At 44.4% G+C, this 18,324-nt stretch overlaps 2 protein-coding genes across 2 annotated transcripts; both read right to left on the bottom strand.

The window, feature by feature from the left end:
- Nucleotides 1-658: 658 nt before the first annotated feature.
- plk3 (polo-like kinase 3) lies at nucleotides 659-9,891 on the bottom strand. Its single transcript, XM_079751693.1, has 15 exons — nucleotides 9,595-9,891; nucleotides 8,373-8,480; nucleotides 8,130-8,246; nucleotides 7,612-7,741; nucleotides 7,240-7,327; nucleotides 6,762-6,857; nucleotides 6,290-6,488; nucleotides 5,667-5,793; nucleotides 5,319-5,434; nucleotides 4,224-4,344; nucleotides 3,919-4,002; nucleotides 2,887-3,049; nucleotides 2,538-2,667; nucleotides 2,276-2,389; nucleotides 659-2,128 (listed from the first exon to the last, which is right to left on the bottom strand). Exons 1-15 carry the CDS (start codon nucleotides 9,811-9,813, stop codon nucleotides 1,931-1,933), a joined length of 2,010 nt encoding a protein of 669 aa, XP_079607819.1. The 5' UTR covers nucleotides 9,814-9,891; the 3' UTR covers nucleotides 659-1,930.
- Nucleotides 9,892-10,506: 615 nt separating this feature from the next.
- On the bottom strand, nucleotides 10,507-14,207 carry cacybp (calcyclin binding protein). The gene is made up of 6 exons (XM_079751415.1): nucleotides 14,090-14,207; nucleotides 13,020-13,230; nucleotides 12,825-12,921; nucleotides 12,579-12,678; nucleotides 12,229-12,323; nucleotides 10,507-11,824 (listed from the first exon to the last, which is right to left on the bottom strand). Exons 1-6 carry the CDS (start codon nucleotides 14,105-14,107, stop codon nucleotides 11,662-11,664), a joined length of 684 nt encoding a protein of 227 aa, XP_079607541.1. The 5' UTR covers nucleotides 14,108-14,207; the 3' UTR covers nucleotides 10,507-11,661.
- Between the last annotated feature and the right edge of the window lie 4,117 nt (nucleotides 14,208-18,324).

Here is an 18,324-nt window from a genome sequence, read left to right as displayed (position 1 = left end):
CATGTAGGTTGCCATTTTGTGCCAGAGATAGGGCACAAAAGAGACAACCAATTTAAATTTTTCAATAAACTTTATTCTTATCCCATTTTCCCCCAATACAATACATAAAAAGGTGATCAAATTTGAACATTTGTCTTGTGTCATATCCACAACACATTCAATAAATAAAAAAACATGTATAAATAAAAATAAATAAACAAGACATTATGTGCCAAAAATAAAGATTCCTCTAAACTGGCAGATGGCTTTCACAATGTTTTTCTTAAAAAAAAACAAATCAAAAAGATAATCTGCTCATAATACTTCCATTTAAGGTCACAGTTTAAGGATACAATGTAAACCAATTAGGGTTACAGTACGAGTACAATAGGTCATCGGCCGTTCTCTCTCGATAGTAGATATGACTGGGTTCTACGTTTATGATACCAGTCGTTTTTCTAAAAGCTTATACCAGGTAGTGAGACTGTAGCGCTATTGGGCAACTCTATTTCCAAACCCAACTCCAAGTACAAAACGTATAGCAACTGCCTTCGAAATCTGGGACCGACTCTAGTTTGCATCCAGCACGACATTCGCACAAGGGCTGTTATTGCACTTCACAAACATCCCCCAAAAAGGCACTTATCTCCCCCCCCCCCCTCCCCAAAGCTAACCAGCAGTTGTGTTATTTTCTCAGCAGTCCATTCCGCATGGGGCACAGACATGGTTCACCAACTTGAAGCTAAAATTAAATTTAAATTAAAAGAAAGAGGGTTATTTTGGCATCTCTAGGTTTAAAAACAAATAAAAAGAGTGAAGAAAATAAATATAAATGTTTAGCTTTTCAAAATTAAGATGTATATAAAAAGGAATTGATCTAGTGCAAAAATTGTGTGTCTCCCACAGCCCCTTCTGTATGCGGTGTACTAACGTGATTTGAAAGAAAATGTGACCACAGAGCAAAAGGAGAATCCTTTACATTCTCTCACACCTATTGGCATCACCATAAAAAAAAAAAATAAGGCTGGAAATGTTGCTTGTGCGCGTGAGATCCAAGACTGCCGTGAGCCAGCGCTCCTATTGGCTGGCTCAGAAGCGTGGGGGAGGGAAAACTAGGGAATGAAACACAGATTTGTGTGCACCATGTTCCAGACCGTACAGACACCAGCTGGGGGTGGGGGTGATGCCCTCTTGCTGACCCCCCCCTCTTCCACACAGGTCCCAGGGAACCTCTTCACCCATGGGGGGTCCCATCAGTTCACCGGTCCCCTTTGGAACAGCGGGGCGCCCGAAAGACACCGAAGCCGGTAGGCCCTCTCTTTTGGGGTTTGCGAGTGTTGGGATGCAATCTCGCTTTTCAATGGAGATCCGACAACGGTTTAGAAACGGAAGGGGTGGGGTGGTGCTAGGGATTCGGGAAGGGGCATGGTTTAGTTTGACCTCTGCCCAACAGGCAGCCTACTTGTTTCCAGGCGGACTAAAACTGAACCATATATAACGGGGGTAAGTCCCTTATAGTGTAGGCATCGAAACCTTCCGGGTGGAAAACTTCGAGGCTGAATAGGCACAAACCTCTCATTAGGGGGTTGCCACTTTAAAAAAAAAAATTAAAAATTAACTAAATAAAACAGGCATCCACTTCCTGACTACAACTCCCAACATGCTCCCTCCAGGGAAAAGAAGAACTTGACCCGCTTCCCTGGCACCAGTCCAGATAGAGCATATTGAGAGGAAAAAAATAAATAAAAACACAGTTGAGGTCCCGATCCACTGCCATTAGCGAACAAAACCCCAAATAAACCCCCAGTCCCTTAAGAGGATCAGTCCACTACGTCGTCGGGGGGTTTGGGGGGGGGGGGGGGGGGGGGGGCAGAGGGGAACGTGTCTCCCAGGCATCCATAGTTCAGTGAGCCCGGAAGCAGCAGCAGCAAGCAGCAGCAGCAGCTGCTCCTCAGGTGTCTGCATGGTGCTGGAGCAGCTGCACCGCGTAGCGCAGGCGGTGACGCAGCTCGGCCGAGCAGCCCATCTCCGACAGCATGCTGAGGAGGTACGTGTAGGAGACGCGCTCGCGGCTGATGTAGGTGAGCAGGTAGGATCCGTCCGCCGCCTTGCACAGGATCACCTTGGTGTGGTCCGTGTAGAAGTTCACCTGGTTGGGGTGGGGGGGGGGGGGAGAGGAACGTTGGGTTATTAGTGGAGAGTTTAACGCAGGAGCCACACATTTTTTTTAGTTTGTAGTCTTTAGAAAAAAAAAAAACGTTCTGAAAAACTTTGTCGAGGGGTCGTCGGTTCGAACCTGTAGGGTGCCGTTGTTGAAGAGCATGACCAGCGCGTGGTCCGTCTTCACCCACTGCAGCAGCAGCGGGGATGGGCTAGAGGAGGCCTGGTCCTCACAGTGCAGGTCTCCGCCCTGGGGAGGGGGCGACATCAGCTTACATTACATCACTGCAGTGGTTTCCCCGTGTTTTGAAGGTCAAAGTCGGTCTCTCTACGAAACCCACTCACTCAGTCAATTTTTAAACTGTAACATGTACGAAAAGCATTGCAGTCGGCCTCACCTCCATCAGGTTCTGCTCCATGTAGTTGGCCATGAGCTCCACGATCTGCTTCTGGCTGCGGAGCTGCTCGGGCAGAGAGCTGGTCTGGAAGGTGAAGTGTTTGTTGTTGGTCAAACAGTAGTGGATAGTCCTGTTCAGAGAGAAAACAAACGGCCGTTAGTTGCGCCACAACATACAAGTCTCCAGAGCCAAATCCAAAATGGCTGTTTTATTTATCCCCCCCCCCCCCCCCAACCTGAATAGAGCCATTGTGCAGGTGGTCAGCTGCATCGGTCTACCGACTACTTTTGTTAAACCAACGTCCTTAAGGTCATCGACAAACATGGCGACGATAAGAGTAGACCCTTACTTGCGCTGGTCACAGAGGCTAAAGTGGGTTCCTTCGTTGAAGAGCACGCCGATGCTATAGTTGGACAGCTGGTAGCCAAAGCCGTATTTGTTTGAGTAGTCGACCCATTTGGTCACCCACAAGAAGGGTTCGGGTCTGGACAGACACGGGGGGTTTCTGGTAGCTGGGGAGGAGATTAATAGGAGGGGTAGGAGGGGGGTTGAGGAAAAGGAGAGGGTGACAACAATGGAAGGTTAGCACAGGCCATGGGATTACAATGTAGCAAGGGGAGATCGGGTCAGTTAATTTGGAACGTTAAGGAGAATAAATGGTATGTAAAAGATGGACAATTTGATGGAGCGTTCCCACTCGTGACTCAACACGAGTTAAGAGTCAGGGGGAATGGACCTCAATCAAAAAATAAACAAAAAAAAAGGAACCAACTCACTCTTGGTAGAATGTATCCCGAAGCAAAAGAAACGAAAAACACACTATGGCCACCGGGGCAGAGTAAAACGCTGACAATGGCGGTTTGTTATTAAGTGTAAACGCGACATTTAACACCCCCTTTTACTTCACTTGCAAAGCCACTCCCTATGCCATTTGTATCCCGCGACTACTGGAGACGCTTTCGATTTCACTTGCAATACGTTACTCTAAAAGCCAGGCTTCACTTCTGTAGCCCCGTTTTAGAATGTTGCAATCTCGCCCGTCCCTGGAGAGAACGCAATTACATAACCACACTTTGCCGGAGAAGGAAGAAACGCATCAAGACAGTGCAGGAGAAAAAAAAAAAAAAAAGACTCCCATCTGCAGTAAATCTATGAGAACCATTTTAAGCAGCATCAGCAAGGCAAAAACCCCCGAAGAATGCATGTACCAATAGAAAAGTGGTTGAATACTCTACTTGGTCAGGTTCAGAGCTAGTAAATGCATTTACGAGATGTACATTTGTAATTGCTGTGGCTTATCCTCTTTTTTTTTATTGCATGCGGCTGCACTGCTTGCTTTAATTCTGCAATGCTCGTAGGAAGAGCGGGGGACTTGGCCTACCTGCGGGCATGGCTGACAGGCATGTGTTGAGGACTTTAGCTACCGATTCAGCAACAGCTGCAGGGCTGGAGCCATCCTCACACGCTGAAGGGAGAGCAAGGGGAAAGGAAGTCAGAAATGTTGTTTTTTTATTATATCAAGTTGCCTTTGCGACACTAGCTAGACAATGCAAGCTAGTGACCTGGTATAGGAACATGGAATGATGGCAACAATCAAATGAATGAACAAAAAGCCATTCGTCAAATCCCAGGGAATTAACCCAGGGGGAAATGGCATGTATTTTCTACAGCGCTGCTTTAACCTACGTTCTGTGCTGCTGGCCATGGTGCCCTTGAAGGAGCGCGAGACAGACTTCCTGGACTCTTCCTCAGCCGGTGTGGGCTCCAGGGGCAACGAGCTCACTAGCTGACTGGTAGGGGAGGCCACCTGGCACACAAACACAATGCGGGTTGACAACATGCTGACGGGGGCAGAGACAACCTGTTTTTCGGGTCATGTGTTTACACTCAAGATAATGTTTAGAAGAGAAGGGGTCCACATCAAATCAATGAATGGAAGGAAGACTTCCTGATCGATTTACTTAATGGGATAATTGGGGAAGAAAACCAACTTAAACTGTCGTAATGGAACCACAAGAGTGCTATAAATAGCCTCCCAGACAAGGGTGACAAGACACTGCCAGCTGCCATCTTGGCTGGCCTGACGCTTAATTAAAAAAATAAAAACATAAGTGCCATGATTCAGCAATACTGGATCTTTTTTTTGCTGGAAAAATAAAAGTAGGTCAGCTAGCTGTCACCGCCCAGGTACTTTTTCACTTTATTTGTCTAGTAGCCAAAATAAACAAATGCCAAGAACAGCATATGCTTATTACACTGCAGTTTAAAAACAAGGCATCTTGCAACTAAAAGCACTCCAGAGAACAAACTATGCATTATTTATCCGCAATTTCTCCAGAAGGATAAATAAAGTATTTCTGATTGGGAGACATTTTTTGTTCTTCCCATTGGTTCAATTTACTGGAAGCCAAGTGTCATTATCAAATGCCTTTACAATTTTGACTCAGTACAAGTCTAGTTACATAACATTGTTATACCAATTAAAAAAACGCTTCACGACTTTATTTCACACCATTTTCCAGAAAAACTGCTGAGCGTGAACGAAAAGGCAGAGAGAAGGTGTTAATAAAGAGGCTGTGCTGTAACCTTTGAAGTAACACGTCTCCCAGTTTCAGAAGGGATGTGCGTGTGTCTGCCAACGCAAACACATCAGGTACTCTCCCTTCAGCATGCAACGAACAAACGGCTTAACCACAGTCGCTATGGAACATAAAACCAACACGACTTTCAAATAAGCTTCCACCTCATAAAAATATAATGGCAGCAAAATAAGGGTATTACCTCGTTCGCTTCGACTGTTTTGTAGCTGATCTGTCGACTGATCGAACATTTTACAATCCCCGACACCAGCCTGGAGAGATCCTTCTCGTCCTTGTCGTCGAATGGAATCTTCTCCGCTGTTGAATGAATCCAATCAATCAATCCACTAGAACGACGGGATCATAAACTACAACATTATCGTTCAATGTTGGCATTATCCTTTTTAAATGTAGTTTACAGACCGCATTGAATGTCTTGATGCATTTACAATCTTAGTGAGGGTTAAGTCTACCAAAATAACACAAACGGGGGGGGGTGGGGGGGGGGGGGTAATGGGACGTTGACTCTGCAACACAAGTAGGCCCTTACCTTTGGCTTTTTTCTTGCCGAAGAAACTCTTTGCCATCTTGGTGAAGAATTTCTTGGCCGGGCTGGGCGGATGGAGCTCGGGCACCATGACACAGCTGCTGGCGGGGAGCTTGTCTGGAGTGAAACCCTGCAAACAGAGGGGACAGAATGGTGTCAGCGACAAAGCACCGAGACAAACAACCAGGGACAGGGAGACGGGTCGCTCTGCGTTATAAATAAATGATCACGTTCTTCTAGAAGCTGGGAGGTTAAGACGCAAACGTGCTCCAGGGTCCGCTGCGCCCAGTCGGAAAACATGGGCTTTCCGCAATTACTAAATAAATACTGCTCAAGTCTGAGAGGCCTGGTGGAATTGTTTCCCATTGCTAAATTCTTGTAGATCACAGCATCAATGTTAGTCCTGTCTGAAGAAAATACCAGGACTTGTTTATTATCCTACCAATACTGTGCATATTTGGATTAAACTACTCTAGTCAAAAGTTGGTTAGAATAGGCAAAAATGAGCGCTAGGAATCATTCACAGGCTACTAGCCAAAACGGCCACCGCATACTAACTGAATATAGCCTGTAGAAATTCCTTTCTGGTGGTACAGAGAAACACAAAGGGCACATTTTTTGCATACTTTGGTGAAGAATTCGTGGCCGAGGATTTGGTCCAGGTTCAGCCGGTTGCCGGGCACCTTCTGCAACACGCTGCTGATGAGCTTCTGTGCGGCGGGAGAGAGGTTTGAGGGCAGGTTGTAGCGGACCTCCTTTATGCACTTATAGGTCTCCTTCAGGTCCAGCGTCTCAAAGGGAGGGTTGCCGCACATCAGTGTGTACCTGGCCGGGGGGAATAACAATTCTGTTAGTTCAGCAAACATTGTATTTGCCAAACTGAAATAAACATTTAGGAAAAAAAGAAAATTCTAAAATCAATGGATATTTTTTTCATAATATTTAGGGTTTTTTTGTAGCTTCTTAGCAAAAAAAGAAAAAAAAGTTAAAATTAAGCAAATTAACAGTTAAGTAGCACAAGTGCTCAGAGAACTATACACTCAAAAACACACACAAAGAACCAGTGTGTCCTCACAGAGTAAATAACCAGAGACTCACATCACGCAGCCCAGCGACCAGACGTCAGACTCGGTGCCGTGTCCTTGTCGATTGAGCACCTCGGGTGCCAAGTAGTTGGGCGTTCCACAGATGGTCCTGGGACACAAAAGCAAAATGCTGTTTTGTCTGGTCATTGTTTGTACTGGATGAACGTTGGGGGAGGGAAAAACCCACACACACACACACCTGTGGTGAAATATAAGTTCCTCAAGGCTTACAAAATGAAAGAAAGAAATTCTATTGAGTGTGTGGATCGTGTGTGTTCACTGAGAACAACACTAGGGTATATTTTACTAATAGCTTAGTAAATATTGACTTACAGATATTGTTTTAGATAATGACAATGAACTTGGAAGTTTTTCATGCTCATGTTTTAACATATGGAAGCTTCAAACTGGAATCGCGTAGTTTGACAATGGGTATTATTATACCCATTGCATACTCGTAGAGTAAAACAGATTTCTCGAACATAACTCACTTTTTCCTCATTTCCACAGTCTCCAGTTTAGCTGCCAGGCCAAAATCTCCCAGCCGCAGTTCCATGTTCTCATTGATAAAGAAGTTGCCTGGAACAAGGGGAACAAAGCCATGCGTCCAGTCAGCATTCTGAACAGGTAGCTGCCACGCATACCGAACCCCCCGGCCTACATTCAGGGCTGCTTTTACAACGCGCAACACAACGCAACATGGATTACACCACACACATTCCCCGCTAAATCAATTAAAACACGACGAGCATCCCACATAAACCACTTACTGCTCACTTAAAGGGAAACTCCCCATTTAGAGCGTGTCCCCCGCCACGACAAAGGCCAGTGACCCCCGAAGTAGCGTTACGTGGGCTACATACCTAGTTTGAGGTCTCGATGGAGGATGCCTCTGTTGTGGAGATACTTGAGGCCCGATATGATCTGCCGTAGATAGTAGCGCACCTCCGGCTCTGTCAGTATGTGTCTCGCCTTCCAGATGTGCGCTAGGGACTGTGGAGAGACAAGGATAGGGTGTAATGAACAAAAGGGTCACACCTCCACCCATGATACACAGCCATCGCCTCCTCCCTTGGCATGAACCAGGCCGCTGGCATACACAACACGCTCACTTCCATGGGGCAGTTTCGAAATGCTGATGAATTGCTGAGGGGAGAGTGGGTATAGAACTTTAAGTGAAATCAATTCTGTATTGGCGGACGGCCAGAGAAAGACTGAGGTATGCTTTGGGTGGTGGTGGTGGGGGTCGGAGGGGGTAGCCTCGCTGGCACAGTGGGGGAATTAATCATTGGCATTATTCAGCGAGAAACAAACAAACAACCGGATAAAGTCTGTCCGGAGATGGAAAGGTGCTCCATAGCCAACCGCACACGGAACTCACCTTTCGACTGCAGAGCTCCAGGAAGATGTAAATGTTCTCTTGGTCCTCGAAGTGATGGGAGAACTTCACCACGTGCTTATGCGACAGGGTTTTGTGGAGCTCAATCTCATTCGTGATCTGTTGGCGCAACACGATAGCATTGGGATTCGAATGAGTGACTCAAAATGGAAGTAGTGGGCCCCTGCATCACAACCCAACACCAAATGTTTGCGTAGTTTAAGCATTGAAAAATGAAGAGCGTACCTTATCTCTCTGGTGTGGTTTGGAGACCCGACTCTGTGGAATCACCTTCACTGCATACATTTTGTTGCTCGTCAGGTCGGTCATCTCATAGCATCGTGCAAACCCACCCTGGGCCAGACAAAAAAAAAAAACAGCCACGAACGGTCAGAATGGAAAGCAGAAGGTTGGAAATCTGCAATGGCCCCCCACTAGCATGGCTTTGTCTGGATCGACAGCTGACAACAACCAACATGATTAAAGCTCAATAGTGATGACATTGTCTTCCTGCAAGGCCCGACACAAACACAAGACGGTTTGAAACAAAGGGATTCCTATCTATCAATAGACAGCCCATTGAAGACAACTCACCTAAACGGCAGATATGACAAACGCTTTCACGATTTGAGATTTGATCATGATTTTTGTTCCTTCCAACAACTGACTGTTGGGATCGCGTGCAGACACATTAACTGAAGCAGACACAGTAATTGAGGAAGGACCACCGTACGTTATCCTTAGTCATCGACAGTTAAATGTGTGATTAAGACTCTAGGAGGACCTATGGGGTGGGGGGGGGGGGGGAGGGCAGACAGATTTACTGCATTCATTAACCGTGAAATTGACAAGAGATTCTAAGCTATGCGGCAGGGAACAGAGAACAGACTTGGCCGGCTGCCCGACGGAGCGCATCGGTGACGAGCAACACGTTGGTAACAGTTGCTCCATCATCGCGCATCGCAATTTCATCCTGTAAATAATTCAAACAATATCGCGATTCTTCGCATTTCTCGGTTAGACAGGATGACGCTGTGGGAGGGGATGGCAAAAATCAATCGTTTTTAATACAATGGCTTGTCGATCGGTTGGCCTACGTGTGAGGGGCTATCATTAAAATCCCATTCGTGAGATACTAGCAGACCAGGGCATTGGGTCCCTACATTTACGCGAACGGCGGGCACACCTTGAGCTTGATTCATTCAGCAGTGACGCGCGGAGCGGTGGAAGTGTTTGGTCTTGTCCAACACGAGGTCGTTCCCCGGTCTAAAGATCGCAGCACTGGGGTACAACTATTCGTCATCCAATTGTCGTCGGTCATTCATGTACGTTATCCATAGTCGTTCAAATGTCATTGACACGACTCGTCATTAAATGACAGCATCATCCAACAATCCAATTGTCTTAATATACGTCGACAAAATAGGGTAACTGATATCAAAATCAAAATTAGGAAAATGAAGAATACCTTCCCCAGGAGCTTTCCTTTACTGTAGGATCTGCCCGTCTTTGGATCAGTCACCACCGGAGCGAGCTCGGGTTTGATCTGCTCGGTTTTATTCCTGTTGGGTTTCATCGTGGGAGCAGCTGGTTGTGGTGGTCCATGTTCCGGACAAGGTTTCAGTAAATCTGGATTCATAGCGTGGCACGAAAGGCGCTGAGCAGCGCTGAAACAACCGGTATCCATGTAGCGCAATTAGGAAATACTTAAGTCCAAATATCCTTTTCGATTGTCCGCTCTGCAAATCACGCGTGGGTGGCAATCAACTCCAGTCCATCTGACTTGCCTGGGCAGAACGCTCTGGCGGATATATCAACTGGGAGCTGACGTCACAGAGAGGGGCGGGTAAAAAGGTGGTGCACTTTTGGAGAAAGTCGTGGCGATTTGTCCAGACATATTCCCGAAGAAACAGCTGTGCAAACCCCACGCACCGCCCTCCCCCTCCAAGCTTGACTTAAAATTATGAATGAACCTCAACAAAGAGATAAAAGCATCAGATTTACTGCGGGATAGTCATTTAGCAGGCCTGGACGATAATAAATGATTCTAGTAACCGTATAGGCCCGCCGGACCAATGACAATTACTTATGTTTGCAATAAAGTTTGAGACACGAAAAGGGTATGATATTCAAATACGCTATTTTTTTCATAGAAAATCCATTATACCATAGAACTACACTAAAATCGATTACGCATGAGGTTACACATACGTATTGGTGCGCTCATCATAGTACATAAGTCACTGTTGCCCCCTGGTGGACGTTATGATGAAAATCAGATCTAAAATAATCAGACATCTTACCAAATAAGAACTAAATCACATTAATGGCCAGCAATTAGACAGAAGTCAACATACAAAAGCACAGATTCTAGAATATGATGCATTGTTATTTTAATTTTAGCCAAATCATTTATGGAATGCCACAGGTTTTATAAACACCATCACATTTCAACATAGATTCAAGTAGGATTTCATCAAGTTCACCTCTATACAAAGGTAGTACTTGTGAATCAAGCAATATATGAGCATTAATTTAAATTATGCTGCAAGCCAAGAGAGGACTGGTAAGAAGGAATGATAAGGGACTGGCACATACGGCGAATGAAAGGTTACTATGGATCACTACTAGGCCAATGTTCAGATTCAAACTTGAGGTCAGAATGACAGCAGGTCAAATTTGACAAACATTAAAATGTCAGTGTGGGGGGACGTGCGACGTCTGGCCTGCAGGGGGAGTATGGGCAGGTTGGGAGCGCACGGGATTGGCCGGGGGGGATTGAACCTGGTGGTGAGCAGGTGTCTGCACTCAGGTCAATCAGGGAGGGTGTACTTATGTGCCTGCTCTCTGTTATAGTGAAGAGAGAACAAACCCAGGAGCGAACGGACCACGGAGGTCCGGAGCGAGTGACACTTACCCAGATCCACCGCGAGACGGCTCTGAATGGACCCTTTTTGTTGCATTTTGAATATTTCTGTTCCGTTTTGAAGCAAATAAACCGATCTCCGGCGGTGAGAGCGACAACCCCGCCTGCTCTCATTGCTTGAACCTGCTACAGTCAGATATTTAATTTTAAACATTTCTGGTCATGTTAATTATCAGGAAGATTGAATCATGGTACATGACGGATGTATGTATTGATTGCACACATGTTTTCCTTATCTTGGCATATGTGCTATTCACTGGAATGAATTCTTCATAGCAATGTCATCAGTATCATATTTGCATCCCCATTTTCACTACTATGAGATAAAACGTACAGTTGGAATAAGCCATGCTACCATTTATGGACCACATCAATGATGCCACACAGAGAAATGCGAACGCAGACCCAGCCTCAACCCAAATCAAAAAACGTCACAGTTTCATGTAAAAATAAAAAATAAAAAGAAAAAACAAAATACAGTCGTCGACACATGCATCCGAATCTCAAACGACAGCCATTCCAGCATCCGACCTTGCCGGTCCATCACGACCCCTAGTGTTGCCGTGGAGACCCAGGGAAAGGTGAGGGAGGGAGGGAGAACAGCGCAGCTCAGAGGTCCATCATGTCTTCTCCTTTGAGCTTCTTCTCCTGGGACTCGGACCAGGCCTTGTTGATGCTCCTCTTCATCTCGTCGTCCCCGTCGGAGTAGATCTTCTTCAGCATGCTCATCAGCCCGTCGCTGGGGTCCGCGGTCTCGTTCGGGGCCGGCTTGCTATTGGAGGAGGAAGGGAGGCGGGTGACTAGAGGCTACGGTGTGTGAGTGGGCCCGTGGTTTGGTTGTGGATACGGTAAAGGACTGCAGGACGCTAGGGGCTAAACTTGGCCAATAAGGATAAATGGTTCCATGGTAGTACAGGCCACATCCACCTGAAGATTATACCCACCTTCTCTAGTGACAATAAATGTGCTGGTAATGGATGTAGCTGGCTGGTAGCCTACATAATTATAAGTATAACACTTGTTTTAAACCACCCGTGTCTAAAGACCAACTGTATAAAAGGTTATTTCGCCAATGCACAATAACCATAATCCACTAAAAGACACATTAAACTTAACATTGCCAGTCAAATTATTTGTGTATAGTGTATTACATAAATACAGTAATGATCAGCTTACTCCTTGTCTTTACTCTGCTTCTCAATCTGTGTTAGACACTCCCATTTCTTCGATGTCTGCTTCCTGCACATGATGAGTAGCATGTCCGTCTTTATCTGTTGGGAAAATAAATCAATTATTTTAGTAATAAATTAAGTTACGGAAGTTACGGAAAGACAGCATTGAATTTCCACTGTATAATAAATTAGTGGTGTCAAGATGAAAACCACAGATACAATGCCAAAACAATAGATACAATGCCACCCAGTGGACAAAGTATGACTTGCATTTGACCAATGCCAAACCCAAATGATAAACAACATTTATCTAAAATAACCTTTACAGGCTAATTTAGAAGGGCCCGTAGTCACCTTTTTACAGCTCTCCCCTGCATCGATGGGGCTCAGTAAATTTAGGATGGTCATCTGATGATTCTTCCCATCCAGATCCTTGACCAGAACAGAGAATGACCTGTAGAAAATCAAAAAGATAAAAAGCGAACATCAGGTTAAAGCCTAGAGAATGAAACGTCCACTGTGCTGCTTCAGCTTTTTGGAGAGACTCCTTTAAATCTGCTAAAAAAAAAAGTGCAAAGACCAATGTTTTCCTCAACATACCTTTCTTTAAAGTCAACCTCCACATTTTCTGCTGGAATTGTGTGTACACCCTTCAATGTGAGGTAAATCTTGACAAATTTATCAGACTGGTCCCACCCTGAAATGAGAAGACAGACAATGAAAATTACTTTTAGTCTTAGGGCAACCCTTGGAATTAAAAGTCCAATGCAAGTCCAAAGAGTGAAAATGAAACACCATAGTTAGTGATTTTGACGGTGTATGCTGCTTTGGTGGCTGCTGTAGGGTCTGCCGCTCTCCTGGCTTGTTGCTCCTTCTGTTGACGTTTAGCTGCGATCTCCTTCTCCACCTTCTTCTGCTCCTCCTTCAGCAACTCCTGCACCCTCTTCCTCTCAGCCTTCGCAAGGAGAGACCCCAGCTCCTGCAAGTCTGCCTCCAGTTGGTTTATCTAAATTGGGGTCAACAAGAAACCAAACTTCATGACAACAGCACCGAAAAGACAACAGTCAGCATTGGCATCAAGTTTGTTGGCAGGTGCGAGATTTCCCTAGTTAGCTGATTAAATCAGATCATTAAATCATTAAAAGTCACTGACAATACTGTTACCATACGGTCTGCATATGAATATATTATAAGAGGTACTCTTGATTTGCCACTTGCATAATCATGTGCATCACAAGACCCCCGAGGTTAAAAAATTTCGTTTATCATGTTTAAATCAAATAATTATCACAATTACGGATCATTATCATCAGCAACCAAGGTAAAACAATTTCACTGGTTACCTTAAAATAAAGATACGGAGCGGAATTATTTCAGTTTAATATAATATACAATTAAAAGCACTTAAAAGATCAAAGGGTATAAAAATTGTATAGTACAGTACTATGGAATAACCAAATACCAATAACCAATACCAATGACTTTTATGCTTCGCGTTGGAGTGTGTCTACTTATCGAGCTTAGTAGCTCCAGAGATATCGGAGTGGGGTATAGTAGCAGGATATTCTAGTTAGTGTGCCGCCAATTATTCCAAAGAGTCAAACTGCAGGTTAACCACAAAAATAACTCAACCGTTTAAGACATGTAATACGGATATAAATTCAAATCCCAATCAGTTGAACGATAACGAAGACCAACCTCACTTTTGATCCGAGTGAGATCAAATATGACAATTGTAAATGTGTGTCGGTCGCTATCAATGTGCTAGCTACCGACCGCTGTACTGCGTCGTATTATACTTCCACAAGGAATCACTGTTCTGTTTCTCTATCCACATAATAAGGAGGTATAACAACCAAAGGTACCTGTTCGGTAAGGTCCATTGCGGTTTTGTTGTGATGTCCTGTGAAGCTAAACTTTCCTTTTACACTTTTCTGCAGTAACCTTCCCGATAGCCAAATCGACTAGCCTGGGAGTTACATGAAATTACGTCCGACCGACTCCGATTTTATTTAGTTCCGCATGTACTTTAACCTCAGCACACTAATAAAGTTAGACGCATGCAAAATCGGAGAGAGACGAGACAGACAGACAGACAGACAGACAGACAGACAGACAGACAGACAGAGACAGAGAGACTGAAAGAGCAACCACCACCACATGAAGAAACCTCGACTGCTTGGAAAAGAAGAGAGAGTGGAAAAGAGTTAGTGCACCTCTATCGAGCCTACTGGTGCTGAAGCTGACTAACACACATCAAGCTGAGCCAACACTAGTAATGCGCGATATAAACGATATACGATATAAACGATAAAAAATGGCCTACGATAGAGATTTTAATTCTATCGCTCTATCGCAATAATGCATGTTGATGACGCAAAATACAATGTTTAATTTTTGGTTTGGTGCAATTCCTTTTCACATTGCAATTTTCGCAACAGTGCCAGGATTCGTCAACAAACCTGCATGTGTGCAAAGAACGTTAAATCATTGGACAATAAGGTCTGGGGCGTTGTAAAGCGTTAAAGAAAAAGGGGAGGGGGGAAAGCACCGGTGAAAGTAAACAATCATGGATATCCAGCGTGATATACATTGATCTGCGGACTGGTCCAACTCCTTCTCCCTCATCCTGACTCGGAATGTGTTAAATGCGTCGGCATTTTTAAGTTATGTTTTCCAGCATACTTTTTACTTGCTTTTGTCGGACCGTCGGTTGGTGGCTCAACATGGAGCAAAGAGGAGACGGAATGTCTTTTGGATATCGGACCCGAATATCCAAAAGACGTTCCGTCTCCTCTTTTCTCCAAGTTGAGCAACGTCTCCGAGACCACCTCTCCGGCTGGGTCAACCTCCTTTTGATGGTTAAAAATATCACGTAATCGACAAAAATCTTAACAATCAATGATTGATCATCAATTAATCATGCCCATCCCTAATTGTCAGTAGAGTGTCTGTTCCTTATCTAGAAAGACACCCGTTTTTCCTGTTCTCTGCATCTTGGGTGGCATTTAAGAACCAAGGACTTAAACTAAGTGTAGTGCCTTTTAGAATGGTTTGCACTAAAGGAAAGAAACCCAATACTAATTTTATCTGCAACATTATGTTGTATGATTACAGTGTTTCACAATAAATGTTCTCGAAATGACATGCTATATTTCTCTTTTTTAAAAAATACATTTAGCAGTTTGGCTTTCCTTAGGGTCTATGTAACCTGTTCTGAAACGGTTATTTTATTATTTTATATCGTGATATATATAGTTATCGCAAGAGGCTGCAATGTATATCGCAATATGGATTTTAGGCCATATCGCCCATCTCTAGACAACACGTGAATCAGTGCACCTCTGTCGAGCCTCCGTGCCAGCTGGGGCTGCAGCTGACACACAACAAGCTGAGCCAACACGTAAATCAGAGGCAAATCCTGACCAGTTCACAATCTTGCGGTGGAAACAGGAATATAAAGGACACAGAATGACCTCGCTGCTGAGGGAACACCGAATATGTGGTCAAAGTCAGGCAGAGAAGGTTGAGGAGCACTTCCTTTTTCATTGTAAAAAATGTGACATTTTAAGACATACTTCACCAAATTACAAATCTACATTCTGAATTTTGCAGACATAGAACATAAGGACAACATTGCAATTCTTCTTGGTGAAGGTTCTTCTGCTGCCCTAGAAGCTCAATATGTCGTGAAATGTCATAACCTGAGAGATTCAGTCTGACTTTGTTTATAACTTTGTTGGTGTGTAAAGCACACATTTTAATATTTATTTTCGATGATACTAACATCTAGCCACATTACTGATGTTGCTTAATTATTTGTCAAATTAAGGAAGCAGCAGTGGCTGCTTCCTTAATATGAATCACAACCCAAACCCGCCCTACAGAAGCTTATAACCAGAAGAGCTCAGCTCAAACCCTCTCACAAACTGCCTCTCCATCCCTCGGACCCGTCACATCTCAGAGTCTGGATCAAGGTCAGTTGTACTGCTCTATACTCATATCACCTATATCTATATCTTTATATCATGTACATGAGACAGTGGACCATGGCTGATATAGGGAGGGTTATAGTACTCTGTGTACAACAGATGTGTTTAGGACATTTTGAAACAAGAATTGTGTATATAGTAAGAGACTGAGAGAGAGACAGAGAGACAGAGAGAGACACTGAGAGAGAGACAGAGAGAGACACTGAGAGAGAGACTGAGAGAGAGCCGGAGAGAGAGACTGAGAGAGAGACTGAGAGAGAGACAGAGAGAGAGACAGAGAGAGAGAGAGAGAGACTGAAAGAGAGACTGCAAATGTTTGATGCATTCAAATGATTCTACATCATCTATTTATATTTAGTCATCCTACCGTGTGCCTGCGTGCGTTTCATCTCTGCAACTCTCTGGCAAATGCTAGACGTCTTGCTAGGTTACTCTTGAATGTTCAATGGCGTGTGCATGTGTTGTGTGTGTGTGTGTGTGTGTGTGTGTGTGTGTGTGTGTGTGTGTGTGTGTGTGTGTGTGTGTGTGTGTGTGTGTGTGTTCAGCAGAGGCCAGGCATATTAAAATCACCAGGCCAGTGATCACAACACATTTGTTTGGGGCCTTTTGTATATTTTTTATGGAGGTAAATGACCCTGATTGTCATTTAAATGACTCATTGAGACTGCTCCTGCTACTCATTTCCATTTTCATACTTTATGTCTTTATAAAATCAATGTTCAAATGTCATTCCCGATTCTCAAAGACCAAACAGCAAAACACGCCGAAAATAACAAGCAGGAGCCCCTTTGTCTCCTGTTTTGACAAAATAAGACACAATATTTACTGTAAATAAGTTACAATATTTGCCTCGTTTGATAAAAAAAATATGAAACAATGGGAAAAATATATAACTATGCATAGTTGCTAGATCTATGTGTGTGCATAAGCGGGGCAGTGTGTGGAACTGGGTTGGTTACTGGTGAGAGTCCTGATGGCCTGGGGAGCAAAACTCAATCTCTCTGGGCTACATGATGTTCGCGACCGAATCAGTTCGAATGAACGAATCTTTAACGAACTGATTCTTCTCTATCGTCCATCTCGTTCGTGCTCAGACTCGACTCCTCCCAGACCCACTAGTCGCTGACTCGCTGTTCGTTCACTGACTGTGAGTGTTGAAGAGGGAAGAGGCTTAGTGAGCGAGCGTACAATAATACGATTCAATATCAGTGAAATGGTAAATGCATGCTGTCTTTGTGCTTTCTGTGTCATGCCAGAATAATCAAATATTTGAAGGTCTCGTCAATCTGTCGCATTCTTTCGTTTCGTTCTCCACCCGGGACCCCCACCACCATTGCTAAATCAAGTCTGACATCCAATAATCAACTACTCCCCCCCCATCCCGCTGCGTTTGGTTAAAGTTGTAATGTTGTGTTGATTGATGACCGACTTCCACGATCGTTTGAGAATGAGAACCAGGGAGGAGCTGAGTCCGACTGACTCAGCTGAGAACCGTGCATTCCATGATTCGATTCACCGCTACCGGAAACTCGACTGAACAAACAAACAACAATTATGAACGATTCTTCTTGGCGAACTGACCAACGCAAACTGAATCAAGGAAAATAATAATTAAATCCATCACTACTCTGGGCCCTATTTTAATGGTCTGAAACGCAGGTGAGAGGCGCCAAACGGAAGTGGCTTTGTGGGCGGATCTCTGGCGCTGTTGGCGGATATACCGGGGGATAAATGACTCTTGCGCCTGACGCAAATCTAAAAGGGGTGGTCTGAATACCCGTAGGTGTGTTTTGGGCGTAACATGCAATAATCCAATGAGAGTGCCAACTCCCATCCCCTTTAAGAGCCATTAGCACATTTTAACCTGACAAGGTGATATTTTGAGAGCGTGTTTGCAGTCTCTGATGAGACAGATGCATGACCACATGAATTTCAAACTTCAAATGGCTCAGCTTAGGGCCAAATAATAGGCCTATGGCCTAATTGTTCACACATCGAATAGCGTTTTCCTCTACAACTTCGACACAAAAGTATAATCATATTGTGGTTCAGTAAAATGAAGTCCAAATGAAGTCAGTCGCTAACAGTTAATATGATTGGCCATGTGA

The sequence above is a fragment of the Pollachius pollachius genome, assembly GCF_949987615.1.
Source record: "Pollachius pollachius genome assembly, chromosome: 14".
Classification (NCBI taxonomy): domain Eukaryota; kingdom Metazoa; phylum Chordata; class Actinopteri; order Gadiformes; family Gadidae; genus Pollachius; species Pollachius pollachius.
The sequence above is the reverse complement of the archived record's forward strand: the minus strand, read 5'-3'. Positions and strand labels throughout refer to the sequence as shown.

Excerpts from the sequence above, each read along its gene's own strand:
- plk3 (XM_079751693.1), bottom strand. The coding sequence starts at position 9,813 with ATGGATACCGGTTGTTTCAGCGCTGCTCAGCGCCTTTCGTGCCACGCT. Across the intron at positions 3,050-3,918 it reads CCTGTCAGCCATGCCCGCAG|CTACCAGAAACCCCCCGTGT; the intron begins GTAGGCCAAGTC and ends TCTCCTCCCCAG. Across the intron at positions 2,668-2,886 it reads AGCCTCTGTGACCAGCGCAA|GACTATCCACTACTGTTTGA; the intron begins GTAAGGGTCTAC and ends CTCTCTGAACAG.
- cacybp (XM_079751415.1), bottom strand. Across the intron at positions 12,679-12,824 it reads GAGGTTGACTTTAAAGAAAG|GTCATTCTCTGTTCTGGTCA; the intron begins GTATGTTGAGGA and ends GATTTTCTACAG. Across the intron at positions 12,324-12,578 it reads CAGGGGAGAGCTGTAAAAAG|ATAAAGACGGACATGCTACT; the intron begins GTGACTACGGGC and ends TTTTCCCAACAG.